This window comes from Macaca mulatta, chromosome 9 (assembly GCF_049350105.2).
Source record: "Macaca mulatta isolate MMU2019108-1 chromosome 9, T2T-MMU8v2.0, whole genome shotgun sequence".
Classification (NCBI taxonomy): domain Eukaryota; kingdom Metazoa; phylum Chordata; class Mammalia; order Primates; family Cercopithecidae; genus Macaca; species Macaca mulatta.
Window position 1 is genome coordinate 114,246,103 of NC_133414.1, and position 27,700 is coordinate 114,273,802.

At 49.6% G+C, this 27,700-nt stretch overlaps 2 protein-coding genes across 15 annotated transcripts in view; both read left to right on the plus strand.

The window, feature by feature from the left end:
- Positions 1-11,971, plus strand: part of PPRC1 (PPARG related coactivator 1) — a 33,657-nt gene extending 21,686 nt beyond the window's left edge. For 4 of the 8 annotated variants that reach the window (XM_077947292.1, XM_077947291.1, XM_015148057.3 and 1 more), the window contains 10 exons: positions 80-2,990; positions 4,049-4,102; positions 5,254-5,311; positions 6,026-6,096; positions 8,292-9,015; positions 10,008-10,157; positions 10,266-10,332; positions 10,455-10,576; positions 10,820-10,971; positions 11,565-11,971. In XM_077947292.1, the coding sequence (XP_077803418.1) occupies positions 80-2,990; positions 4,049-4,102; positions 5,254-5,311; positions 6,026-6,096; positions 8,292-9,015; positions 10,008-10,157; positions 10,266-10,332; positions 10,455-10,576; positions 10,820-10,971; positions 11,565-11,668 (4,413 nt within the window). In that variant the 3' untranslated portion in view covers positions 11,669-11,971. The remainder of the gene's footprint in view (positions 1-79; positions 2,991-4,048; positions 4,103-5,253; positions 5,312-6,025; positions 6,097-8,291; positions 9,016-10,007; positions 10,158-10,265; positions 10,333-10,454; positions 10,577-10,819; positions 10,972-11,564) is intronic. The other 4 variants (XM_077947290.1, XM_077947294.1, XM_015148059.3 and 1 more) reach the window with 3 other exon arrangements.
- A 2,992-nt stretch (positions 11,972-14,963) lies between these two features.
- On the plus strand, positions 14,964-27,226 carry NOLC1 (nucleolar and coiled-body phosphoprotein 1). Of its 7 annotated transcripts, none has more exons than XM_077947374.1 (13): positions 14,964-15,182; positions 20,071-20,126; positions 20,237-20,382; positions 20,485-20,612; positions 21,117-21,282; positions 22,239-22,381; positions 22,476-22,611; positions 23,253-23,381; positions 23,590-23,700; positions 23,808-24,452; positions 24,910-25,016; positions 25,187-25,279; positions 25,465-27,226. In XM_077947374.1, exons 1-13 carry the CDS (start codon positions 15,141-15,143, stop codon positions 25,621-25,623), a joined length of 2,061 nt encoding a protein of 686 aa, XP_077803500.1. In that variant the 5' UTR covers positions 14,964-15,140; the 3' UTR covers positions 25,624-27,226. The 7 variants fall into 7 exon arrangements, with proteins under 7 accessions (XP_077803500.1, XP_015003547.2, XP_015003549.2 ...); XM_015148061.3 differs by having other exon boundaries at positions 22,239-22,351; XM_015148063.3 differs by having other exon boundaries at positions 20,240-20,382; positions 22,239-22,351.
- Positions 27,227-27,700: the final 474 nt, after the last annotated feature.

The following is a 27,700-nucleotide window of genomic DNA, read 5'->3' on the forward strand; positions in this document are numbered from 1 at the left end:
GGGAGGAATGTGTGGGGACAGGTCTGGAAAATACTTTCCCAAAGAAAACTCCTCCTGAGACTTCTCTTCTCTCCTGCAGGTTGAAATGTCTCTTCCAGATCCCCCTTGGGACTTCTCCCCTCCTTCTTTCTTAGAGACTTCTTCCCCCAAGCTTCCCAGCTGGAGGCCCCCAAGATCAAGACCACGCTGGGGCCAATCCCCACCTCCCCAGCAGCGCAGTGATGGAGAAGAAGAAGAGGAGGTGGCCAGCTTCAGTGGCCAGATTCTTGCTGGGGAGCTTGACAACTGTGTGAGCAGTACCCCGGACTTCCCCATGCATTTGGCCTGCCCTGAGGAGGAAGATAAAGCAACAGCAGCAGAGACGGCAGTGCCAGCAGCTGGTGATGAGAGCATCTCCTCCCTGAGTGAGCTGGTGCGGGCCATGCACCCATACTGCCTGCCCAACCTCACCCAACTGGCATCACTTGAGGCTGAGCTTCAGGAGCAGCCAGATGATCTGACGCTGCCTGAGGGCTGTGTAGTGCTGGAGATTGTGGGCCAGGCAGCCACAGCTGGCGATGACCTGGAGATACCAGTTGTGGTGCGACAGGTCTCTCCTGGACCCCAGCCTGTGCTCCTGGATGACTCGCTAGAGACTAGTTCTGCCTTGCAGCTGCTGATGCCTACACTGGAGTCAGAGACGGAGGCTGCTGTGCCCAGGATAACCCTCTGCTCTGAGAAGAAGGGGTTGTCATTGAACTCAGAGGAGAAGCTGGACTCAGCCTGCTTATTGAAGCCCAGGGAGGTCATGGAGCCAGTGGTGCCCAAGGAGCCTCAGAACCCACCTGCCAATGCAGCACCGGGTTCCCAGAGAGCTCGAAAGGGCAGGAAGAAGAAGAGCAAGGAGCAGCCAGCAGCCTGTGTGGAAGGCTATGCCAGGAGGCTGAGGTCATCTTCTCGTGGGCAGTCTGCCGTAGGTACGGAAGTGACCGCTCAGGTAGACAACTTGCAGAAACAGCCTCAGGAAGAACTTCAAAGAGAGTCTGGGCCTCTCCAGGGTAAGGGGAAGCCTCGGGCTTGGGCTCGGGCCTGGGCAGCTGCCTTGGAGAATTCTAGCCCTAAGAACTTGGAGAGAAGTGCTGGACAATGTAGTCCTGCTAAAGAAGGCCCTCTAGACCTCTACCCCAAGTTGACTGACACTATCCAAGCCAACCCTGTACCAACCCATCTCTCATTGGTCAACTCTGCCCAAGCCAGCCCCATGCCAGTTGACTCTGTTGAAGCTGATCCCACTGCAGTTGGCTCTGTTCTAGCTGGCCCTGTACCTGTTGACCCTGGGTTGGTTGACCTTGCTTCAACCAGTTCAGAACTGGTTGAGCCTCTCCCTGCTGGGCCAGTGCTGATCAACCCAGTCCTGGCTGACTCAGCAGCAGTTGACCCTGCAGTGGTTCCCATCTCAGATAACTTGCCACCAGTTGATGCTGTCCCATCTGGCCCAGCACCAGTTGATCTAGCACTAGTTGACCCTGTTCCTAATGACCTGACTGCAGTTGACCCAGTGCTAGTTAAGTCCAGACCAACTGATCCCAGACGTGCTGCAGTGTCATCAGCCCTGGGGGGTCCAGCCCCCCAGCTCCTCCTGGAGTCAGAGTCCTTGGACCCACCAAAGACCATCATCCCTGAAGTCAAAGAGGTTGTGGATTCTCTGAAAATTGAAAGTGGTACCAGTGCTACAACCCATGAAGCCAGACCTCGGCCTCTCAGCTTATCTGAATACCGGCGACGAAGGCAGCAACGCCAAGCAGAAACAGAAGAGAGAAGTCCCCAGCCCCCAACTGGGAAGTGGCCTAGCCTTCCAGAGACTCCCACAGGACTGGCAGACATCCCTTGTCTTGTCATCCCACCAGCCCCAGCCAAGAAGACAGCTCTACAGAGAAGCCCTGAAGCGCCCCCTGAGACTTGCCTTGTGCCTGTAGGTCCCAGCCCTGCTTCTCCTGGTCCTGAGCCACCTGTAAGCAAATCTGTGGCCTCAGCTCTCACTGAGCAGGTGCCATCCCAGGAGATGCCATTGTTGGCGAGACCTTCCTCTCCTGTGCAGTCTGTGTCCCCTGTTGTGCCCACACCTCCTGCAATGCCTACTGCCCTGTCTTTCCCTGCAGGTGGGCTGGGCATACCCCCCAGTCTGCCGCCACCTCCCTTGCAGCCTCCTAGTCTTCCAGTGTCTATGGGTCCAGTCCTACCTGATCCATTTACTCACTATGCCCCCATGCCACCCTGGCCTTGTTATCCTCCTGTGTCCCCTTCTGGCTATCCTTGCCTGCCCCCCCCACCGACAGTGCCCCTAGTGTCTGGTACTCCTGGCGCCTATGCCATGCCTCCCACTTGCAATGTGCCTTGGGCACCCCCACCTGCCCCAGTCTCACCTTACAGTTCCACCTGTACCTATGGGTCCTTGGGATGGGGCCCAGGGCCTCAACATGCTCCATTCTGGTCTACTGTACCCCCGCCTCCTTTGCCTCCAGCCTCCGTTGGGAGAGCTGTTCCCCAAGCTAAGATGGAGTCTAGGGGCACTCCAGCTGGCCCTCCTGAAAATGTACTTCCCGTGTCGATGACTCCTCCCCTCAGTGGGCTACCTGGCCACGGAGCTCCACAGATAGAGCCTACCAAGGTGGAGGTCAAGCCAGTGCTTGCATCTCCCCATCCGAAACATAAGGTGTCTGCCCTGGTGCAAAGTCCCCGGCTGAAGGCTCCAGCGGCTCCAGCATGTGTGTCTGCTGAAGGTGTGACTGTTGAGGAGCCTGCATCAGAGGGGCTAAAGCCTGAGACCCAGGAGACCAGGCCCAGGGAGAAGCCCCCCTTGCCTGCTACCAAGGCTGTTCCGACACCAAGGCAGAGCACTGTCTCCAAGCTGCCTGCTGTCCACCCAGCCCGTCTAAGGAAGCTGTCCTTTCTGCCTACCCCACATACTCAGGGTTCTGAAGATGTGGTACAGGCTTTCATCAGTGAGATTGGTGAGTGCCACACAGTTCCCCTACATAGTCCCCAAGTTGGCTGGGGGACTCTTCTCTGTAGAACAGGATAAGCCACCCTGATGAGGCTGGCCTTTGTTGGATTTCTTTGGGGGAGTTTTTTGTTTTCGTTGTTTTGTTTTGAGACGGAGTCTGGCTGTGTCGCCAGGCTGGAGTGCAGTGGCGCAATCTCGGCTCACTGCAACCTCCACCTCCCAGGTTCATGCCATTCTCCTGCCTCAGCCTCCCAAGTAGCTGGGACTACAGGTGCCCACCACCATGTCCAGCTAATTTTTGTATTTCTAGTAGAGACGAGGTTTCACCATGTTAGGCAGGTTGATCTTGATCTCCTGATCTTGTGATTCACCCGCCTCAACCTTCCAAAGTGCTGGGATTACAGGCGTGAGCCGCCGCGCCAGACCTTTTTTTTTTTTTTTTTTTTTTTTTTTTGAGATGGAGTCTCCCTCTGTCGCCCAGGCTGGAGTGCAGTGGCGCGATCTTGACTCACTGCAACCTCCGCCTCCTGGGTTCAAGCGATTCTCCTGCCTCTGCCTCCCCAGTAGCTGGCATTATAGGTGCTCACATCCACACCCGGCTAATTTTTATATTTTTAGTGGAGGTGAGGTTTCACCATGTTGGCCAGGTTGGTCTCAATCTCTTGACCTCATGATCCCCCCGCCTCAGCCTTCCAAAGTACTGGGATTATAGGTGTGAGCCACCGTGCCTAGCCTGTTTCTGTTTTTAAGAGATGAGGTCTCCCTGTGTTGCCCAGGCTGGACTTGAACTCCTGGGCTCAAGTGGTCCTCCCACCTCAGCCTTCCAAGTAGCTTGGATTTATAGGCACAGATGTGTGCCACCATGCCTGGCTGTGGAGGGTTCTTCAGAGGCAGAGCTCTGGGTTGGTTTGAATCCTTCATGCTTTGTGCTGCTACCTTGGTTCACTTAGTACAGAGGGCAGGGGGAGTGGAAAGGGAGAAGTGAGATGATTTGGGGGCTTCCTGGGACCTGTGTACTCAGTTGATAGGGGCTCGTTTTCAATCCTGTGTTGTGTGCCTCCACAGGTATTGAGGCATCGGACCTGTCCAGTCTGCTGGAGCAGTTTGAGAAATCAGAAGGTGAGGGAACATGGGTAGTTTTGTTCCAACTCTTTTTTTGGTGATACTTCTTTTGGGCCTAGCCCTGTAGTTGCTTTAACTAGGGTGAGAGGGGACAGCCTTAGCCACTAGAGCAGCTCCCTAATTGGAAGATGGAGACAAGATTGAACTGTGATGGTAATCCAAGCTAGGGACGGCAGTGATACAGGAAGGAAGGTATTATAAAAGAGTAGACTGAGAATCCAGGCCGGGCGCGGTGGCTCATGACTGTAATCCCAGCACTTTGGGAAGCTGAGGCGGGCGGATCACGAAGTCAGGAATTTGAGACTAGCCTGGCCAACATGGTGAAACCCCATCTCTACTAAAAATACAAAACTTAGCTGGGCGAGGTGGCGGGTGCCTGTAATCCCAGCTTCTCGGGAGGCTGAGGCAGGAGGATTGTTTGCACCCAGCAGACAGAGATTGTAGTGAGCCGAGATTGTGCTGTTGCATTTTAGCCTGGGCGACAGGGTGAGACTCCGTCTCAAAAAAAAAAAAAAAGGGAATCCAAGCAGGTTGGGGTTGTTTAGGGACGTTTTTCTAGAGGGAAGTAGCTTTCAGGCTGGACATTGAAAGACAGGTAGGAATTCACAGAGAGAATATGTGTGGCAACTAAAGGCAAAGGGTAGGTATAGGAAGAATGGCATATGACACATTCGAAAGGCAATGAATAGCTGGCTTTCTCAGTATAAGGCATGGATGTAGGTGCTATGGAGGACACTGTATCCTGTTCTCAAGGAGCTTATGGTCTAACTGGGGAGAAGAATCTACAGAAATGATTCCTGAGTTGGTAACAAGGCAAAATAGAAAATGTGATTTGTAGAATGAGAGTAGGCTGTGAGGCCAGGAAGCTAGTTAGGCAGATCATAGATCACCTTGAACACTAGGCTTATACATTTGGACTTTATCTCAAATTCAGTGGAGGAATGTGGGTGTTTCTGAGCAGAAAAGAGACATGATTAAAAATAGTACTTGGTCATCCACTGGAGGAGACTGGATCTCTTCAGGGAGATCCCAACAGGGAATATATAGGCAAAGTGGATTTTCCTCCTTTGGGTCTCAAAGCAAGCCCTTCTGTGCCGCCTCAGTTAGAACATCTGGTTGGGCTTTTAACTAGTATGGTTTCTTTGCAGCCAAAAAGGAGTGTCCTCCTCCGGCTCCTGCTGACAGCTTGGCTGTAGGAAACTCAGGGTAAGTATGGAGATGTGAGCGAGTTACCCTACAGCTGTTGGTCAGCAGCCGGCTGACACTCCAGGACCATCAACTGGATGCGTCTGTTGCAGGGACGTTGTAGTCAGCTCTAGAGTCTTTCCCTGTTTCCCCACCCCTAACACTGCCCATCACTACTGGGCAGTATCTTGGGTGGTGAGGTGAGGACGGGCATGTTCACTGCCCTCCAGCTGATTCCAATCAGGGGTTCCAAATGTCCTGGAGGTGCCTTTTATCTCCTGGCAAGTCATGCCTTTGGGGATTTCTTTCCTTCATTTAATAACACTTTAAGTTCACTCAGTGCTGGTAATGTTGTAACTTAAAGTGGAGGAAGATATTAATGGCTAGGACTCATTTTTCATGTTCATGGTCCTCCATCCTGTTCTGCCAAGCATGTTCCCCTCCACATTGATTTCAGGTTGGTTTGAGCTGGGCAGGTGAGACTCCTGATGTGAAGGAAGTGGTGGGTATTCAAGGTCATGGCCAGCCTGCCTCTTGGAATTGGGCAGGGCTGAGTTGAGACCCAATCTGTAGTTCAGTCAATAAGACCCTTTTGTGCAGGAAGAAGATGATGGGGGCAGTTTGTGCATCCCATTCTTCTCTGCACCCACCCCCTCCCGTTGATTTGTGAGAAAGGCAAATGTACAAGATGTTGAGGAGGCAATGAATCAGGCTTTCCCTTTTCCCCCCCGCCAGCGGCGTTGACATTCCCCAGGAGAAGAGGCCCCTAGACCGGTTACAAGCCCCAGAACTGGCCAACGTGGCAGGTGGGTTCAGGGTGGGGAATTCTGCCTGTGATTAGTCTTTGCGGCAACAGTTGCTGAGCCTACTCCAAATCAATTGTGTGTAGGCATTAAGGATATAGAGATCTGGCTGGGCGCGGTGGCTCAAGCCTGTAATCCCAGCACTTTGGGAGGCCGAGACGGGCGGATCACGAGGTCAGGAGATCGAGACCATCCTGGCTAACATGGTGAAACCCCGTCTCTACTAAAAAATACAAAAAACTAGCCGGGCGAGGTGGCGGGCGCCTGTAGTCCCAGCTACTCGGGAGGCTGAGGCAGGAGAATGGTCTAAACCCGGGAGGCGGAGCTTGCAGTGAGCTGAGATCCGGCCACTGCACCCCAGCCTGGGCGACAGAGCAAGACTCTGTCTCCAAAAAAAAAAAAAAAAAAGGATATAGAGATCTGATCTCCAGCCTTGAGGTACTCACAGTCTAGAGGGCAGATGTGTAAACAAATGAGCATGTTGAGTATCAGGTGCTATGTTACAGCCTATGGGCCGGGCACAGTGGCTCGCGCCTGTAATCCCAGCACTTTGGGAGGCCGAGGCAGGTGGATCACTTGAGGTCAGGAGTTTGAGACCAGCCTGGCCCACACGGTGAAACCCTATCTTTATTTAAAAAATACAAAAATTAGTTGGGCGTGGTGGTACACGCCTGTAGTCCCAGCTACTTAGGAGGCTGAGGCAGGAGAATCACTTAAATCCAGGAGGCGGAGTTTGCAGTGAGCTAAGATTGTGCCGCTGCGCTCCAGCCTGGGCGACAGAGCAAGACTCCATCTCAAAAAAAAAAAAAAAAAAGGCTGGGCGCGGTGACTCACGCCTGTAATCCCAGCACTTTGGGAGGCTGAGGCGGGCGGATCACGTGGTCAGGAGATTGAGACCATCCTGGCTAACACAGTGAAACCCCATCTCTACTAAAAATACAAAAAAATTAGCTGGGCGTGATGGTGGGTGCCTGTAGGCCCAGCTACTTGGAAGGCTGAGGCAGGAGAATGGCGTGAACTCGGGAGGCGGAGCTTGCAGTGAGCCAAGTTCGCACCAGTGCCCTCCAGCCTGGGCGACAGAGCGAGACTGTCTCAGAAGAAAAAAAAAAAGGCCGGGTGTGGTGGTTCACGCCTTTAATCCCAGCAGTTTGGGAGGCTGAGGCAGGTGGATCACGAGGTCAGGAGATTGAGACCATCCTGGCTAACACAGTGAAACCCGGTGTCCGCTAAAAATACAAAAAATTAGCTGGGCGTGGTGGTAGGTACCTGTAGTCCCAGCTACTTGGGAGGCTGAGGCAGAAGAATGGCATGAACCCAGGAGGCGGAGCTTGCAGTGAGCTAAGATGGCGCCACTGCACTCCAGCCTGGGTGACAGAGCGAGACTCCGTCCCACCAAAAAAAAAAAAAAAAAAAAACATATGGATTACAGTGAGATGTGAAGAGGGACAGTCAGGGTAGGGTTATATAGAAACTAATATCCTAAGCTGAGGCTTGAGAAACTATCAATCAGGTGGTAGATTTAGGGGAGAGGACATTCTAGGAAGACGGAGCAGCTTGAATGAACTGAAGAAACAAAACCAGCCAGGTATGTTTTGGGGAATTGTGAGTGGCTTGGTTTAGCTGGAGTGTAGTAGCTGATCAGGGCAGTGGGCAGAGGTAAAGCAAGAGATAAAATTGGAGTGGTAAATAGGTCAGATTATAGGGACCTCAAATGCCATATTAAGCTCTTTGGACTTTATCCTATGCATTGAAGAAACTTTACCAGATTGGTTTTTGGGTGCTCCATCTAGCAGGAATATAGAAGACAGGTGGATGACTCTGAAACTGGAAGTGGGGAGACCATCAGAATATGACTACATGAGTAGGCAAGATGCAGCCTAGAAGTCAGGCAGTACTGGGTGGAGGGGGCGGATCTGAGAATGGAGAGCTAGACTGTAGGACCTGCCCGCCAGCTAGGTCTGGGTAGTGAGAGGATGAGGGCTTTAGGAAGACCCTAGCTGGCTGGATTTCTCTTGCTGGTTCCCAAGTTGGGGAACATGGGGAAGGAACAGTTGAAGCAGTGGGAGAAGTTGGGCTGCTTACCTTGCTTGGTGTACTTTGTGAGATGAGGTGGGGGTCTCTGGAGGCTATATACACAGTATTTGGAAGTGTAGAATCGGATCTCACCCTGCTATCTCCATCCTCCCTCCCCACCACAGGGCTCACCCCTCCAGCTACCCCTCCCCACCAGTTATGGAAGCCCCTGGCTGCTGTCTCACTGCTGGCCAAAGCCAAATCTCCTAAGTCCACCGCCCAGGAGGGAACCCTGAAGCCTGAAGGAGTTACGGAGGCCAAACATCCAGCTGCAGTTCGCCTCCAAGAAGGGGTCCATGGCCCTAGTCGAGTCCATGTGGGCTCTGGGGACCATGACTATTGTGTCCGGAGCAGGACTCCCCCAAAAAAGATGCCTGCCCTAGTCATTCCAGAGGTGGGCTCCCGATGGAATGTCAAGCGCCATCAGGACATCACCATCAAACCTGTTTTGTCCTTGGGCCCAGCTGCCCCTCCGCCCCCATGCATAGCTGCCTCCCGGGAGCCACTTGATCACAGGACTAGCAGTGAGCAGGCAGATCCCTCAGCGCCCTGCCTTGCCCCATCCAGCTTGCTGTCCCCTGAGGCCTCACCCTGCCGGAATGACATGAACACTAGGACTCCCCCTGAACCCTCAGCCAAGCAGCGGTCAATGCGCTGTTACCGAAAAGCCTGCAGGTCAGCCAGCCCCTCAAGCCAGGGCTGGCAGGGCCGCCGAGGCCGCAACAGTCGTTCTGTCAGCTCTGGGTCCATCCGGACCAGCGAAGCATCTTCCTCCTCATCCTCATCGTCGTCTTCCTCATCCCGATCTCGGTCCAGGTCCCTCTCCCCCCCACACAAGAGGTGGCGAAGGTGAGCTTTGATGGCCTTGTAGGTTCTCTCCATTTAGGAAGTTGACGTACTTCTGTGGTTTACTTTGAAAGCTTTTACACATTGACTTTGGTACTTCCAGGCGCTAAGGCTTCTATTTCTGTCTTTGGCTTTTGTGTTTTCCCTTTTCCGGGATTGTTGAAGGAGGCAAGCTGTGAGACGATTGCTTCTGTCCCCTGTTGGAGTTTGGGGTATCAGTGAGGTCTCCTGCTTCCTTGAGACCTGCCGTGGGGAGACTTTTAGGGTTTGAGTTTGACCATGTTGATTTTTTTCACATACTGTATCAGCCTTCATTTTTGGTATTCTGGGCGCTATGTGAGGTAGTGGGTTACCTGTTAATAGAAAATAGTTCTTCCGTTAATCATCTGCTGAGGAAGGTGTCTGGGGCAGTTCCTTTGGGTGTCGCTATGGCCTCATCTATTTCCTGGCAATATCTTTTTTTCTCAGTAACCAAGTTTTCCCACTTAATGAATAATTCTTGAATTTTGGAGATGATATATATCTTCAGAACTGGCCCATACTACAAGTCTAGCAGTTACCTCTCTCTTTACCATGCTCACAGTATTTCCATGAGACCTGGTAGGGGAGCAATAGTAACCCAAAAGACCCAGGATTGGCCCCAGCACCACAGATAGCTGGGTGTGAGACCTAGGGCTCAGCCCTCTCGCTGAGTCTCCATTTATTGTTCTTCCTCTTTCTGATTTGTTAAGTATTTTTCAATTTTTAATTGCACAATTGAAAATAAATGTGATCTCTTCCAAAACACTCCACAACATTCCAGGTACACCTAAAGTTCCACGAAGGGCTTCAGTTTGTTCATCTGTGAAGGAAAATTGTTCTTCTAGACCTCTTCTACTCTGCTTTGTCTTTGGTCCTGAGCTTCCTGAAAGAAAGATAGGACTGGGGCCTGGGTGAGATAAGCAGAGTATACTTGAACCACTCCCAGCATTCCTGCATGCCCTCTTTTTCTTCAGGTCCAGCTGTAGTTCCTCCGGACGTTCTCGAAGATGCTCTTCCTCTTCTTCGTCATCATCTTCCTCTTCGTCTTCCTCATCCTCATCATCCAGTTCCCGAAGCCGCTCACGCTCCCCATCCCCCCGCCGGAGAAGTGACAGGAGGCGGCGGTGAGCACGTGTTTAGGGAGCACCATGCACCTGGCATGCAGGTGTCTAAGAGTTCTGAGTCTTGAATTGTCTTATGTTTGGGGGGCTGACGACACCTTCTCTTGTCAGGTACAGCTCTTATCGTTCACATGACCATTACCAAAGGCAAAGAGTGCTGCAAAAGGAGCGTGCAATAGTGAGTAGAGGAACAGGTCATGGGAGGAGGGGGCTTACCCGCTGAACCTTGAGCTCAGAGAGCTGCCTGCAGCTGTAGCCCTGGCTCATGGTATGCTGATTTTTTTTCATTTCCAAACATAGGAAGAAAGAAGGGTGGTCTTCATTGGAAAGATACCTGGCCGCATGACTCGATCAGAGCTGAAACAGAGGTTCTCCGTTTTTGGAGAGATTGAGGAGTGCACCATCCACTTCCGTGTCCAAGGGTAAGCTTGAGCCCCAAGCTCAGGATGTTCTTTCTATCCCATTCATCTACCTTGATGTTTCTTTGTCTTGCCTCTTTGCTCTGGTGTGCTGAGCAATATGGGGCACCTTCATTTCTGTAGTCACAGGGTTGGCCACTGGGAATGAGAAGAACCACCTCTGTACCCTGGGGTGCTGTGTCTCCTCCATGGCATGGGCCGGCCCATATAGTCACTCCAGCCCCTGCCTTACCCTCTTCCTACCAGGGACAACTACGGCTTTGTCACTTATCGCTATGCTGAGGAGGCATTTGCAGCCATCGAGAGTGGCCACAAGCTGCGGCAGGCAGATGAGCAGCCCTTTGATCTCTGCTTTGGGGGCCGAAGGCAGTTCTGCAAGAGGAGTTATTCTGATCTTGGTGAGTGGAGGGAGGGCCTAAAGCTTTGGAATACTTCATCCCCTCCCCAGAAGGGTTCCTAACCCTTTGTGAGTGGGGCTAGGCAGACTTATCTTAGTTTGACATACAAAGAACCCAAGGGGGCTGGGTGCAGTGGCTCACGCCTGTAATCCCAGCACTTTGGGAGGCCGAGGTGGGCAGATCACGAGGTCAGGAGTTTAAGACCAGCCTGGCCAACATGATGAAACCCCGTCTCTACCAAAAATAGAAAAAATTAGCTGGAGGTGGTGGCACGTACCTGTAATCCCAGCTACTCGGGAGGCTGAGGCAGGAGAATTGCTTGAACCCGGGACGCGGAGATTGCAGTGAGCCGAGATCACAGCACTGTACTCCAGTCTGGGCAACAGAGCGAGACTGTCTGAAAAAAACAAAAAAAGACTCAAGGGGTGAAAAAACAAAAAAAGACCCAAATGGGGACTGGGGACTCTATCTCTTTGACTTAAAATTAGAGCAGTTTTCACTCCATCCGTTTTTGGGATGGGAGATAGCCATTTGCAGACCCTGTGGTTGGGAAGTGTGGTCAGAGACCTTGAAGTTTGTCTTTACCTTTATAGACTCCAACCGGGAAGACTTTGACCCTGCACCTGTAAAGAGCAAATTTGATTCTCTTGACTTTGACACATTGTTGAAACAGGCCCAGAAGAACCTCAGGAGGTAACCTTGGGCCCTTCCCTGCTACCCTTTTTCTCCTTTGGAGGTGCCCAACCTCCTCCACCCCTTCCCCTACTCTAGGGGAGAGAGCTGCTAGTGAGATGACTGTTTTATAAAGAAACGGAAAAAAGTGAAATAAAAAATGTGTTGAATCAGATTTTTTAAAAAGGGTATTTGTTTTTTTATAACAGGTATTGAAACAAGTTAACTTGCATTCCTATGTAAGATAGGTGGGGCTGAGGGGATCCCCAGTGTTTGGAACATAAGTCACTATGCAGACTAATAAACATCAACTAGAGAGAACTCCCAACTGCTGTTGTGCTTCTTTGTATGGTGCTAATGCCAAATGTATTCACTTTTCCTATCTGAACATGGTCCAGGGACATGCCTCTCCCTGGTCAGGTGCAAAAATCCCACTGGATTTGAAACTTGGTTCCTCAGATGTCTTGTCTAAAATGAGTCATTTAGGACAGTGCTTCTCAACTTTAAAGAGAATTCGAATCATCTAGCGATCTTTTTAGAATGTAGATTCTGACAATGGGATGATGACACCGTCCAGGAAGGGTTTTTGATAACAAGGACCTAGAGAAGCTCACATTTGTTTCAAAGAAAGGTTTTCTAAACTGGGACTGGTGTATACATTCATCATGTCAGTTATGTTCATTTTATAATAGTTTGAGCACACTGCATGGCACAACAGGTGCTCAGATGTTTTAAATAATGCATGTCGGGCGCGGTGGCTCAGGCCTGTAATCCCAGCACTTTGGGAGGCAGAGGCGGGTGAATCACGAGGTCAGGAGATGGAGACCATCCTGGCCAACATGGTGAAACCGTGTCTCTACTGAAAGTACAAAATATTGGGCCGGGCGCGGTAGCTCAAGCCTGTAATCCCAGCACTTTGGGAGGCCGAGGCGGGCGGATCACGAGGTCAGGAGATGGAGACCATCCTGGCTAACACGGTGAAACCCCATCTCTACTAAAAACACACACACAAAAAAAAAACTAGTCGGGCGAGGTGGTGGGCGCCTGTAGTCCCAGCTACTCGGGAGGCTGAGGCGGGAGAATGGCGTAAACCCGGGAGGCGGAGCTTGCAGTGAGCTGAGATCTGGCCACTGCACTCCGGCCTGGGCGACAGAGTGAGACTCCGTATCAAAAAAAAAAAAAAAAGGCCGGGCGCGGTGGCTCACGCCTGTAATCCCAGCACTTTGGGAGGCCGAGGCGGGCGGATCACAAGGTCAGGAGATCGAGACCACAGTGAAACCCCGTCTCTACTAAAAATACAAAAAAATTAGCCAGGCATGGTGACAGGTGCCTGTAGTCCCAGCTACTCAGGAGGCTGAGGCAGGAGAATGGCGGGAACCCGGGAGGCGGAGCTTGCAGTGAGCCGAGATCGCGCCACTGCACTCCAGCCTGGGCAACAGCGTGAGACTCCATCTCAAAAAAAAAAAAAAAAAAAAAAAAAAAATTGGCCAGGTGTGGTGGCGGTTGCCTGTAGTCCTAGCTACTTGGGAGGCTGAGGCAAGAGAATGGCATGAACCCAGGAGGCGGAGCTTGCAGTGAGCCCAGATTGTGCCGCTGCACTCCAGCCTGGGTGACAGAGCGAGAGTCTGTCTCAAAAAAAAAGAAATAATAATAATGTATGCATGTGGGTAGAATAGGAAGCATGGGGAAGAGGGAACTGTGGAGGTTGTTTTTTTTTTTTTTTTGCCTTTTTTTTTGTTTCTGGAATGGAGTCTTGTTCTGTCTCCCAGGCTGGAGTGCAGTGGCACAATTTTGGCTCACTGCAACCTCTACCTTGTGGGTTCAAATGATTCTCCTGCCTCAGCTTCCTGAGTAGCTGGGACTACAGGCACCTGTCACCATGCCTGGCTAATTTTTTTGTATTTTTAGTAGAGAAAGGGTTTCACCGTGTTGGCCAGAGCTGTTCTTGAACTCCTGACCTCAGGTGATCCACCCACCTTGGCCTCCCAAAGTGCTGAGATTACAGGCGTGAACCACCATGCCTGGCTTTGTTTTTGATTTTTGAGATAGGATCTCACTCTGTGGCCCAGGCTGGGTTGCAGTGGCAGGATCATAGCTCATTGCAGCTTTGACCTCCCTGGCTCAGTCGATCCTCCCGCCCCAGCCTCCCAAGTAGCTGGGACACAGGTGCGTGCCACTACACCTGGCTAATCTTTAAAATTTGTAGAGAGAGGGGGGTTTCACTATGTTGTCCAGGCTGACCTCTAACTCCTGGGCTTAAGGGATCCTCCCATCTTGGCCTTCCAAAGTGTTGAGATAACAGGTGTGAGCCACTGTGCCTGGCCAGTTTTATACAGGAGAGGGGAGTGTCTGGAGAAAGGCAAAGGAGAGGTGTGTTCCATGAGAATCCTTATCCTTCTTGAGCGGCATTAGTGGGAGGTAGCCAAGGGGTAGTGGGTAGGATCGAAGCGATTGCTAACTGCTAATATGATCTGAAATGTGGCAGAACTTGGAATTAACTTGGTAGATGTGAGCATTGATATTGGAGTTACTCATGACAAAGGGAGCAACTCTGACCCTGGAGAAAGAAGGGCTATTCAGGTTTAGTGCAAGACATCTTTCCTCTTCATGGAGCTGACCTAAGGCGGAATATAAGGGGAATGGGAGGGGCGGCTTGGAAATCAACACCTGCCACCCTCACGACTGATAACTTGAAGGATCCTCTGGACGACTGATAACTTGAAGGATCCTCTGAACAACACCTCCCACCCTCACGACGGATAACTTGAAGGAGCCTCTGCAGCAGAGGCAGGAGTCTGGAGGCTGGGATAGTATCAGAAAGGGCCTCCCTGGGTGTTGGAGGCAATGAAGATGAAGGGCGAGAATCCATTGGCCGCGCCAGTGCGCCAGTGGGGGCGGTTGGGAGATCTTGTAGACCAAGTCTAGAACGGGACTGTTCGAGCCCGCTTGTCCACTCATTACTCTGGAATCCGAATCCCAGCAGGGGCGCGGGAAACCGCTGCTCTGAGAAAAGGTACCTCCCCCAGAAAGACAGCGCGGGAAGTCCCGAGTTTCCCGCCACGCCGAGGGCGTGACCCTTGACGTCAGAGCTCCACCTCCACAAACTGGCGGCCAGTGGGCTCCGCCCTTAACCAAGATGGCGATACACGTGGGACCGGAAAGAGTTTATAGATTTCCCGTCTACCCTACCTCTGAGGTGGAGGTGGGACTGTCCTGTGGAGCCCCGCCCTTTCCGCTATGCGCCCGCGCGGCGCAATGACGTACACGGGCCCGCCCACTGCCCCTGTTGGGTTCCTGAGTCGTGCTGCGTCGACAACGGTAGTGACGCGTATTGCCCGGAGGATGGCGGACGCCGGCTTGCGCCGCGTGGTTCCTAGCGACCTGTATCCCCTCGTGCTCGGCTTCCTCCGCGATAACCAACTCTCGGAGGTGGCCAATAAGTTCGCCAAAGCGACAGGAGCTGTGAGTTCCGGGCTTGGCGTGGGGACCGGGCTGAGATGACCACAAAGCTTCAGGCCCTGACGTGCTTAGGTTTCCAGGTGGGGAAGTCTGTGGGGTCCGCCAGTTCAGTGTCTGCAAGGCCTTTACGCCGACCCCTGGGCAGTGGTCAGAGAAAGCCTGCGGCCTCGGTCGCTCCTCTTCCCGCAGTTCTGACTAGATATCGCTGAGTCTTGTTGTTTTTTTTCTTGTGGAGCCGTGCAGTGGCGGCAGCGTGGGAGCCTCGTGGCCCGAAGTCACATGGCTGGCAGAGTGCAGCGGGGAGCTAGAGCCTTGTCCCACTGAGGACGTTGGTTCTTCGGCATCTGTTTCTTCTGGGGTGCTTTTCGTTGGATGAGGCAAACCGCGATTTGACCTTACCCTCAGTTACATTTACTGGGCTTCAAAAGCAAGTGAAATTGCTTTAGAATGAAGGCCGGGATTGTCGTTAGTAAAGAAGAAAATGAATGAAAGTAGAAGCAGAGTTTTGTTTTGAGTTACACTAATGAGAATTGAGCATCATAAACAGCCCTACCAAGCAGGCATAGTAGTGGGCTTGGAGCTTTGGCTAATGCAATCAAACAAACCTAGGTTTGGGACCAGGCTCTGTCACTTTTTAGATACGTGACCCGGGCAGTTTATTTAACCTCTCTGAGTCTTTCTACAGGGATGTCATCATCCACTTTATAGGATTTTTGTGAATTTCAGTAAGATGATGTGTAAGAGTAGCAATCTCAGTGCTGGTGCAGAGGAATCTTGTAGAAGTTAAAGCTGTACCATAATGATGGCAATTTAGGATGCTCCAAACACATGTGAGAGTAAGAGAACCAGGAATGGGAAAGGTTTGTAATCTTTCACATCAACAGACATCCCTGCATGGGAAGAGACCTTGAGGGAGGAGAGAGAGGAGGTCTTCTGCAGGGATGATAGCATGACTAGAAAGGATGGCTTGCACTTTTTTTTTTTTTTTTTTTTGAGACGAGTCTCGCTCGCTCTGCCGCCTGGAGTGCAGTGGCCGGATCTCAGCTCACTGCAAGCTCCGCCTCCCGGGTTCACGCCATTCTCCTGCCTCAGCCTCCCGAGTAGCTGGGACTACAGGTGCCGCCACCTCGCCCGGCTAGTTTTTTGTATTTTTTAAAGTAGAGACGGGGTTTCACCGTGTCAGCCAAGATGGTCTCGATCTCCTGACCTCGTGATCCGCCCGTCTCGGCCTCCCAAAGTGCTGGGATTACAGGCTGGAGCCACCGCGCCCGGCCGGCTTGCACTTTTAGCAGAATCAGGCTGCAAAAGCAAAAGAATCAGATCAGCTTCAGAACTTCCTTAAGCTGGGACATGCTGCCATGTGATCTAACTGCTTTCTTAATGAAACTGTTTAGAGTTGACTGTTAAGGAGACTGCAGAGAGGACTTTCACAGTGGACTGAATGGAATTGGACATTTCAGAATTAGGATTCTTTTTTTTTGTTTTTTTTTTGAGACGGAGTCTCTTGCCCAGTCTGGAGTGCAGTTGCCCAGGCTGGAGTGCAATGGTGCGATCTCGGCTCATTGTAACCTCCGCCTCCTAAATTCAAGAGATTCTCCTGCCTCAGCCTCCCGAGTAGCTGGGATTATAGGCGCGCACTGCCACGCCCGGCTAATTTTTTTATTTTTACTAGAGACAGGGTTTCACCATGTTGACCAGGCTGGTCTTGAACTCTTGACCTCAAGAAATTCGCCCGCCTCGGCCTCCCAAAGTGCTGGGATTACAGGCGTGAGACACCGTGCCTGGCCTCAGAATTAGGATTCTGAAATGGTTTTATGTGAGAAAAGCTAATCTTTGTGAAGAGTTTACTAAGGGTCAGGAGCTAAGCCCTTTACATGCATTTAATTTTTTTTTTTTTTTTTTTTTTTTTTTTGAGGCGGAGTCTGGCTCTGTCGCCATGCTGGAGTGCAGTGGCATGATCTCAGCTCGCTGCAACCTCTGCTGAAGTGATTCTCCTGCCTCAGCTTCCCAAGTAGCTGGGCCTACAGGTGTGCCCCACCAAGCCCAGCTAATTTTTTTTTTTTTTTTTGTATTTTTAATAGAGACGGGGTTTCACCATGTTGGCCAGGCTGCTTTTGAACTCCTGACCTCAAGAAATCCACCACCTGGGCCTCCCAAAGTGCTGGGATTATAGGTGTGAGCCACTGCACACGGCCAACATGCATTATGTCTTATCCTCTCAATAACTTAATGAGATGTGTAGTATTATCTCCATTTTATAGAGAATAAAATAATCTCAGGGAGACTAAGTAATTTGTCCAAAGGTGAGTTCCCATGTGTCCTGACTCTGGTCCTTTACTCTTTTTTGTACCCCAGAGTCTCACTCTGTTGCCCAGGTGGCAGTGCAGTGGTGCAATCTCAGCTCACCCCAACCTTCGCCTCTCAGGTTCAAGTGATTCTTATGCCTCAGCCTCCTGGATAGCTGGGATTACAGGCGCCCACCACCACGCCCAGCTAATGTTTGTATCATTAGTAGAGATGGGGTTTCACCATACTGGCCAGGCTGGTCTCAAATTCCTGATCAGGTGATCTGCCCATCTTGGCCTCCCAAAGTGTTGGGATTACAGGCGTGAGCCACTGCGCCTGGCCTGATCCTATACTCTTATGTGTATTGTTTTGTGTGTGTGTGTTTCTTTTAGAGGGTCTCACTCTGTTGCCCAGGCTGGAGTACAGTGATGCAGTGATAGCTCACTGTAGCCTTGAACCCCTGGGCTCAGGCAATCCTCCTGCCTCAGTCACTGGAGTAGCTAGGACTACAGACATGTGCCACCACAGCTGGCTAATTTTTTTTTTTTTTTTTTTTTTTTTTTGAGACAGAGTTTCGCTCTTGTTGCCCAGGCTGGAGTGCAATGGTGCAATCTCAACTCACCATAACCTCCACCTCCCAGGTTCAAGCGATTCTCCTGCATTGGCCTCCCAAGTAGCTGGGATTATTACAAGCATGTGCCACCACGCTTGGCTAATTTTGTATTTTTAGTAGAGACGGGGTTTCTCCATGTTGGTTAGGCTGGTCTCCAACTCCCGATCTCAGGTGATCCACCCGCCTCAGCCTCACAAAGTGTTGAGATTACAGGCGTTTAGCCACCACAGGCCGAGCCATGGCAGTGCCATTGCACTCCAGCTTGGGCGACCAAGAGCGAAACTCAGTCTCAAAAAAAAAAAAAGAGAGAGAGATGGAGGTCTCACTGTTTTGCCCAGTGGTCTTGAACTCCTGTCTTTAAGTGATCTTCCTGCCTCGGCCTGCCAAAGTATTAGATTACAGGTGTGAACCACTGCGCCCAGCCTAAATGCAGTTCTTTTTTTTTTTTTTTTTTTGAGACTTGCTGTGTCGCCCAGGCTGGAGTACAATGCTGTGATTTCAGCTCACTGCAACCTCAGCCTCATGGGTTAAAGCGATTCTCCTGCCTCAGCCTCCTGAGTAGCTGGGATTACAGGTGTGCGCCACCACGCCCAGCTAATTTTTTTTGTTTTTGGTAGAGACAGGGTTTTACCATGTTGGTCAGGCTGGTCTTGAACTCCTGACCTCATGATCTGCCTACCTCAGCCTCCCAAAGTGCTGAGATTACAGGCCTGAGCCACCGTGCTTGGCCCCTAAATGCAGTTCTTTACACTCAATACAATACTCATCAGTCTTGTTTCTTTTTTTCTTTCTTTCTTTCTTTCTTTCTTTTTTTTTTTTGAGACAAGGTCTTGGTCTGTCACCCAAGCTGGAGTGCAGTGGCGTGATCTCAGCTCACTACAGCCTCTGCCTCCGGGGTTCAAGCGATTCTCCTGCCTCAGCCTCCTGAGTACCAGGGATTACAGGCGTCTGTCACCACACCCGGCTAGGAGACGGGGTTTCTCCATAGATAGTACATTGCTAAAGTAAAGAGAGTGAGCTTTTTTTTTTTTTTTGGCAGGTGGAGGTCTTGCTGTGTTGCTCAGGCTGGTCATGAAATCCTGGCATCCAGTGATCCTCCTGTCTCAGCCTCCCAAAGTACTGAGATAACAGGCATGAGCCACTGTGCCCAGTCAAAAGTGATTTATTTATTTATTTATTTTTTGGAGATAGAGTCTTACTCTTTTTTTTTTTTTTTTTTTTTTTTTTTTGAGACGGAGTCTCGCTCTGTCGCCCAGGCTGGAGTGCAGTGGTGCGATCTTGGCTCACTGCAAGCTCCGCCTCCCAGGTTTACGCCATTCTCCTGCCTCAGCCTCCCGAGTAGCTGGGACTACAGGCGCCTGCCACCTCACCTGGCTAGTTTTTTGTATTTTTTAGTAGAGACGGGGTTTCACTGTGTTAGCCAGGATGGTCTCGATCTCCTGACCTTGTGATCTGCCCGTCTCAGCCTCCCAAAGTGCTGGGATTACAGGCTTGAGCCACCGCGCCCGGCCGAGTCTTACTCTTGTTGCCCAGGCTGGAGTGCAGTGGCGTGATCTCAGCTCACTGCAACCTCCGCCTCCTTGGTTCAAGCGATTCTCCTGCTTCAGCCTCCCAAGTAGCTAAGATTACAGACGTGTGCCATCACACTGGGCTAATTTTTGTTTTAGTAGAGAGGGGGTTTCACTGATTTGGCCAGGCTGGTCTCAAACTCCTGACCTCTTGATCAGCCTGTCTCAGCCTCTCAAAGTGCTGGGATTACAGGCATGAGCCACTGTGACTGGCTGATTTTTTTTTTTTTTTTTTTTTTTTTTTAGGACTTTGGTCAATATAGATTGGTGGGCAGGGGGTTAGATGGTGCCACAAACATGATAATAGCCCAAGTTTTTTAGATCAGAAATTGGGATATCCACAAACAGAATGTTTTTCTCCTGATTTATGCATGTAGCAAAAGTTTTATGAAGATGTAACATTTATACCAAATTTAGTAATTATGTATATAACAGGCCACATTTAATGAAAGCATAACCAGGATAAAATAATTTCCTTACCCAGCTCTTTTTCTTCTACAGACACAGCAGGATGCCAATGCCTCTTCCCTCTTAGACATCTATAGCTTCTGGCTCAAGTAAGCCTTTCCTGTTCCATTTTGGCTATTTCTCCCCCAAGGTGGGCTGGGCTATGTTTCTTGGTTTGGGAAGATTACAGTCTCCTAGAAATTGGTCTAATCTACCTTAGCAGGTCTGCCAAGGCCCCAGAGCGAAAGTTACAGGCAAATGGACCAGTGGCTAAGAAAGCTAAGAAGAAGGCCTCATCCAGTGACAGTAGTGAGGACAGCAGCGAGGAGGAGGAGGAAGTTCAAGGGCCTCCAGCAAAGAAGGCTGGTAAGGCAAAGTAGCGGGTGGGCTTGGTGGTGCCAGGAAAATAATTTACAGCCTGCTTGTTTCACATGGGTGATTCTTACTGGGACCTGTGTTTTTGTTGAGCTGTACCTGCCAAGCGAGTCGGTCTGCCTCCTGGGAAGGCTACAGCCAAAGCATCAGAGAGCAGCAGCAGCAGTGAAGAGTCCAGTGATGATGAGGAGGAGGAGGACCAAAAGAAACAGCCTGTCCAGGTTTGCAGCTCTGGGAAGAAAAGGGGGTTTAAGGATTGGAAAGGAAGAAACCAAAATCTTGGCCTCTAACTTGTAACCAAGGAGTGATGGCCGGCAATACAATAGGTGATTATGAGGAAGAAAATCTGGGGATTTTCAGAGAGCTGATAAAAATATGAGATCTGGAAGGGATTTGTGAGGTTGAGGTCAGGCTTGGAATCTAGAGGAAATTAAACCCATTCTGCTTGAGGAGTTTGGGTTCTTCTGGGACACTATTCAGGGCTCCAAGAATAAGAGAGTGTGTTTTCTTGGGAGCTTTGGCAGGATATGGCAGGAACAGGGCCAATGTATCAAGTGGCTGAACTTTGTTGTTTCTTAAGAGTTTTTTGCCCTTTCCATATCCTGTCCTTAGCTTTCTCTTGCTCTTACTGCTGCATTAAGCCCCTAAAAATAAAAGGAACATAGGATGCCCTTTGGGTACCTAGAAGCTTTTGTTGATTTCTCTCCTTGTGTCTTTTCTAACAGAAGGGAGTTAAGCCCCAAGCCAAGGCAGCCAAAGCTCCTCCTAAGAAGGCCAAGAGCTCTGATTCTGATTCTGACTCAAGCTCCGAGGATGAGCCACCAAAGAACCAGAAGCCAAAGATAACACCTGTGGCAGCTAAAGCTCAGGCTAAGGCCCCTCCCAAACCAGGTACTGTTTCCGTTCCCAAGAGGCTGGGCTGGGAACCAGATTGCTCTGGGGACTGGTGTTAAAACTGCTGATTTGGCACAGGGGTGAAATGGTACTGGTTGTTGAACTGGAGGTATTGATTACTGGTCTTTTAATTTTAAAGGTTTTACTAATAACAAGATTTCATAGGAGCTAGTAAATAGAGAAACAGTTATTGCAACAAGGAAAAATGTATATTTTTTAAAATGATACCATTTGGTATTTTTTTGTGACATTTCATAGACATTTTATGTTCTTACACATCCCATTCCACTGTAACCACTTAAATATCTATTTGTTGTGCTTTTCACTGCCTTTTTTATTCTTGTACGTCATTCTATGAGACAAATGAGAATTTTTCTTTTTTTCTGTAACTTGAGGGTTAGGTTATTTCTCTGAATGGAGGTTGAAGTGAAAGATTTTAGAGGGCATATTGAGATTATTTATGTCATCTTTTCTTAGTTTTATTCCTGCCATGGGATAGGAAAGGCATCCTTTGATGTGGTAAACCATGGCATTCTCCTTGATGGCTGCTCTAAACTTGAAAGAATTGGTGGACTCCTGGCCAGGCACAGTGGCTCACGCCTATAATCCCAGCACTTTGGGAGGCTGAGGCAGGCGGATTGCTTGAGGTCAGGAGTTCAAGACCAGCCTGGCCAACATGGCAAAACCTTGTTTCTACCAAAAATAAAAAAACTAGCTGGGCATGGTGGTGGGCACCTGTAATCCCAGCTACTCTGGAGGCTGAGGCAGGAGAGTTGCTTGAACCACTGCACACTGCTCTGTGCGACAGAGTCAGAGCCAGACTCCGTCTCAAAAGAAAAAAAAAAGGGGGGGAATTGGTGGACTTCTAAGTTCTCTGCTCATAGGAAGGAGGTTTTTCATGGTCCTGACTTGCCCTATTACTCCTTACTCTTTCTTTTTCTTGGGTATTCCAGCTCGAGCAGCACCTAAAGTAGCCAATGGTAAAGCAGCCAGTAGCAGCAGCAGCAGCAGCAGCAGTAGCAGTGATGACTCAGAGGAGGAAAAGGCAGCAGCCACCCCCAAGAAGGTCTGGGCCATAACTTCGGTCAGGGAAGAGGTGACCAGGGTGGGATGTGTGTGTGTCTCCATTCCCTGGCAGGATTGGTTGGATCAGCATTTTCCTGTGGTAATCAGTTTTCTTTCCAATGCAGACTGCACCTAAAAAGCAAGTTGTGGCCAAGGCCCCAGTGAAAGCAGTTGCCACCCCTCCCCAGAAGAGTTCCAGCAGTGAGGATTCCTCCAGTGAGGAGGAAGAGGAGCAAAAAAAACCCCTGAAAAATAAACCAGGTGACTGGACATGGAGAGTGAAGCTGTATGACTGTGGTCAGGGCCCAGCTGCAGTAATCACATGGACCTCTCCATAGAGCTGCTTGAGCGTCCTCATGACATGACAGCTAGCTTCTCCCAGTACTAGTGATCTGGGAAAGCAAGGAGGAATCTCCAGTGCCTTGTATAACTTAGACTCAGAAGTGACACCGTGTTCTGTTAGAACTGAGTCATTGGCCGGGCGCGGTGGCTCACGCCTGTAATCCCAGCACTTTGGGAGGCCGAGACGGGCGGATCACAAGGTCAGGAGATCGAGACCATCCTGGCTAACAAGGTGAAACCCCATCTCTACTAAAAAATACAAAAAACTAGCCGGGCGAGGTGGCGGGCGCCTGTAGTCCCAGCTACTCGGGAGGCTGAGGCAGGAGAATGGCGTAAACCTGGGAGGCGGAGCTTGCAGTGAGCTGAGATCCGGCCACTGCACCCCAGCCTGGGCGACAGAGCGAGATTCCGTCTCAAAAAAAAAAAAAAAAAAAAAAAAAAAACTGAGTCATGATTCTGGCCTATACTCAAGGGGAATTAAGCTTCATTTCTAGAAGAAAGTAGTATCAAAAAAATTTGTAGACATATCTTAAAACCATCATACTATCCTTTTTAAACAGGTCCCTACAGTTCAGTCCCCCCACCTTCTGCTCCCCTACCAAAGAAGTCTCTGGGAACCCAGCCTCCCAAGAAGGCTGTGGAGAAGCAGCAGCCTGTGGAAAGCAGTGAAGACAGCAGTGATGAGTCTGGTGAGTCAGAGGGATGCAGCCTCCCCTCAGTGTGGGTCTGGAGAAGGGGATGAAGAATAAGGGAGAGAGAAAGCCTTCCATCCCTCCATTGTTTTTTGCTTAAAGCAAGACAGAGCTATGGCTCTGTGTGTGTCTTTGCATTCTTTTTATTGCTGTCCTGGTTGGGTTGGGACTCTGGACCCAGCATAATGCTACAGGTTCTCCTCAGATTCAAGTTCTGAAGAAGAGAAGAAACCCCCAACTAAGGCAGTCGTCTCTAAAGCAACCACTAAACCACCTCCAGCAAAGAAAGCAGCAGAGAGTTCTTCAGACAGCTCAGGTAAGGCATATGGAGGCCCTCAGTTCAGTGAAATGCTCTCAGGCAGCTGCTAAGGGCTCCCCTGAATCTGAATTGGGGAGCTGTTGATCCCATCCCTCTGTGTCTAGACTCTGACAGCTCTGAGGATGTTGAAGCTCCTTCCAAGCCAGCTGGTACCACCAAGAATTCTTCAAATAAGCCAGCTGTCACCATCAAGTCACCTGCAGCAAAGCCAGCTGCAACCCCCAAGCAATCTGTGGGCGGTGGCCAGAAGCCTCCGATGAGAAATGCTGACAGCAGCTCCAGTGAGGAAGAGAGCAGCTCCAGTGAGGAGGAGAAGAAAAAAAAGACGGTGGCCACCACTAAGCCCAAGGCGACTGCCAAAGCAGCTCCGCCTCTGCCTGCCAAGCAGGCTCCTCAGGGTAGTAGGGACAGCAGCTCTGATTCAGACAGCTCCAGCAGTGAGGAGGAGGAGGAAGAGAAGACAGCTAAGTCTGCAGTTAAGAAGAAGCCACAGAAGGTAGCAGGAGGTGCAGCCCCTTCCAAGCCAGCCTCTGCAAAGAAAGGAAAGACTGAGAGCAGCAGCAGTTCTTCCTCTGATGACTCCAGTGAGGAGGAGGAAGAGAAGCCCAAGGGCAAGGGCTTTCCCAGACCACAAGCCCCCAAGGCCAATGGCACCTCTGCACTGACTGCCCAGAATGGAAAAGAAGTTAAGAACAGCGAGGAAGAGGAAGAAGAAAAGAAAAAGGCAGCAGTGGCAGTTTCCAAATCAGGTCTGTACCCAGTAAACATGCCCTCTGGGTTTTGTTCCCCCAAATCAGGATGGGATATACTCTTTGAGAGTAGGGTAGTGAGAGGAGGCCCACCACTGGGCTTCCAGTTGTGGAAACTGGGAGGAAGAACAGGAAACTGGTCTTTTTTTTTTTTAATAGAATCTTACTCTGTCACCCAGGCTGGGGTGCAATGGCATGATCACGGCTTGTGCAGCTTTAACTTCATGGGCTCAGGTGATGTTTCCACCTTAGCCTCCTGAGTAGCTGGGACTACAAGCATGCACCACCATGTCTGGCTCATTTTTTAACTTTCTATAGAGACAGAATCTCACTATATTGCCCTGGCTGATCTCAATTTCCTGGGCTCAAGCAATCCTCCTACCCTGGCCTCCCAAAATGCTGGGGTTACAGTTGTGAGCCACTGCACTTGGCCTGAGTCTGCCTTTTTGTTTTGTAGGTTCATTAAAGAAGCGGAAGCAGAATGAGGCTGCCAAGGAGGCAGAGACTCCTCAGGCCAAGAAGATAAAGCTTCAGACCCCTAACACATTTCCAAAAAGGAAGAAAGTAAGTTATCTCACTTTCCTCTCAGGAACCAGCTCTTTAAAAGTAGAAAAATCTAGGATCATCTTGACAGCTCTGCCTGGCATGACCTGGCACATGTGTCCATGTGTATCACTCAGAAGAGCTGTTACATGACCACTCTGTCTTTCATTTCCTACTTCATTCTTCTGTAGGGAGAAAAAAGGGCATCATCCCCATTCCGAAGGGTCAGGGAGGAGGAAATTGAGGTGGATTCACGAGTTGCAGACAATTCCTTTGATGCCAAGGTGAGAGAGAGATCTGTGCCATTCTTGAGAGGGAGGATAGGTAGTGTCAGAGGGGATAGCTCTTGGTTCAGGTTGGTGGGAATCTTCTCTGGGTTCAGGTTGCCTTGAGCAAGGAGTAGAAAGAATAAAGTGACAGGGCCCTGGCGTGGTCCTCCTCTGTGTTAATCCCCCTCTCTACTTACCAGCGAGGTGCAGCCGGAGACTGGGGAGAGCGAGCCAATCAGGTTTTGAAGTTCACCAAAGGCAAGTCCTTCCGGCATGAGAAAACCAAGAAGAAGCGGGGCAGCTACCGGGGAGGCTCAATCTCTGTCCAGGTCAATTCCATTAAGTTTGACAGCGAGTGACCTGAGGCCATCTTTGGTGAAGCAAGGGTTATGATCGGAGACTACTCACTTTCTCCAGTGGACCTGGGAACCCTAATCTCTCTAGGTGAGGATCTCAATGAGGACAGAAGTTTAGGGTAGGTCCTAAGACTTTACAATGTAACATCCTCTCTGGTCCTTTTCTCTGTTCCTAGTTTTGTACAGACTTGTTTTTGAGTGTTGAGTAGCAGGGACAAAATAAGGGAATGTTATTTTTAAAGAAAATTCATTTTCATTGTTGTCTCCTTACTTTTCTGTGAAAGTCCTCATACTGAGAAATTTGTATATTTTATATTAAATCATTTCCTATTGATTTTTGTTGTGATTTTCAAAGGTGGATTCCCACAGATAAAATCTTGGCTGTTGCCCAAAACATAGTAAAGGGTCAGGTGTGACTTTTTATAATTGGAAGAAAATTCTGCCTTTGTGAGTGCACATGTCCACATTTCATCCCTCCTTCCCTCAAAAGCCTAGAGAGGGGCATTAAAGAATTATTGATGTATATGCAATGTCTGTTAAGCATGCAGTATGTATTTCATCTTCATTTATTGGGTCTGGGACTGAAGTTTTTAGCCAGCATGGACCTGACCTACTTTTTGGGATAAAATTCACTGTTTTGTTACAGGCAGAATTCTGGTGTGGCATGTGCCATGGGGTCATACTGAATACATTTTTTTTCTGTAATTTTATCATTACATGATGTTTGCAAAACATGCTTTGTTTTTTAATTTGAAAGCAAACTTTTCTACTGTTGAAAGACATTTTTTGACAACTTCACCCTTCCTAGTATTGAGTACTAAGTTGAGGACTGCATCTTCTCGTTTTTTTACAGTATAGAGAACAAAATGACATTAGTTTGAAAAATACATATCACTTGGTATCGCTGTCTTGGTTGCAGTGGTGATACAGAATTGGTTTCATTAATTCCTATATGGTTGGGAATCACTGATCAAGAAAGTGGGGGAAAAAAAAAACGTTAAAACCTCAATCCTCAGTAGAAAGGTAGATTACATTAGGTGAAATTGTAGGTAATTATATATGTGCTAATGGGGTTGGAAAGAACCTTACAGAGCATATTACCTGATAAACTTGAGTGGAGTGGGTTTGGGAGAACAAACTAATAGGATTATTGTGTCTCGTAGTTGGTACCTGGGAGCAATTGACATGCCCCCTTCAGAACCTTAACTGTTAGTAACAGTGGCTGTAACAACACAAACCAGTGACCAGAGATAGAGCTCTTAGGTCAAGCTGGCCTGACGGTATGGCTGAAGGAAGTGACTGAGCAGTGGTGGTACTCAGCCAGACCAAGATGGAGAGGGAAGAGTCCACAGCTTTCTGGAGGCTAAGGCGTTCTGGTGGTAGAAAAGTGTGCCCCAAGCCTTCATGGATGAGTTACAGGTCTTAAAATTAGTCTCCTCTTGTTTGGATTCCATACTTGCTAAATAACCTGATAATAACCTGGTTTTCCATGTTAACTGCCTCTAGGAAGAAAATGTACTGTTCATGCTGACACAGATATTTCAGTCTGCATGGTAAAAGTTCTACATCTTACTACAAAATAATAAACTGGCTGGTTTATAATGTGTCTTGGGAGTTTTATTATTGTGAGTCTAAACCCCTACCACACCCTACTCAAACCAGAAAAACTTTGGTGCCAGTTATAGGGGTCTGGACCTGTGATTTCACTGCAGAGGCTTTTTGGCAGCAGCTTGCAGGGTTTTCTTGGCCACAGCTTGTCTCACGGTGCCTTTTCCAGGCTATATTCTAGCCTGTGCATAGTCCAAATTGGGGGTTGGCAAAATGGCCTATGGGTCAAATCCAGCCCATGGCTTGTTTTTATATTACCTAGGAACTAAGAATGGTTTTTACATTTGTAAAGGTCTTTTAAAAAGAGAGAATATGTGACAGAGATCTTATCAATGGCCCACAAAGCCTACGATATTTAGGATGTGGCCCTTTACAGAAGAAGTTTGCCAATTCCTGGTCTAAATCAGCAATTCCGAAGACATCAGCTGAAAATTAGAATCATCTGGGGAACTTAGAAATATGGATATTTGCA

Bases quoted from the DNA above. Each gene is read 5' to 3' on its own strand.
- NOLC1 (XM_077947372.1), top strand. From the start codon at position 14,986: ATGGCGGACGCCGGCTTGCGCCGCGTGGTTCCTAGCGACCTGTATCCC. The intron at 24,453-24,909 runs GTCTGTACCCAG...TTTGTTTTGTAG, and splicing joins AGTGGCAGTTTCCAAATCAG to GTTCATTAAAGAAGCGGAAG. The intron at 25,280-25,464 runs GTGAGAGAGAGA...TCTACTTACCAG, and splicing joins ACAATTCCTTTGATGCCAAG to CGAGGTGCAGCCGGAGACTG.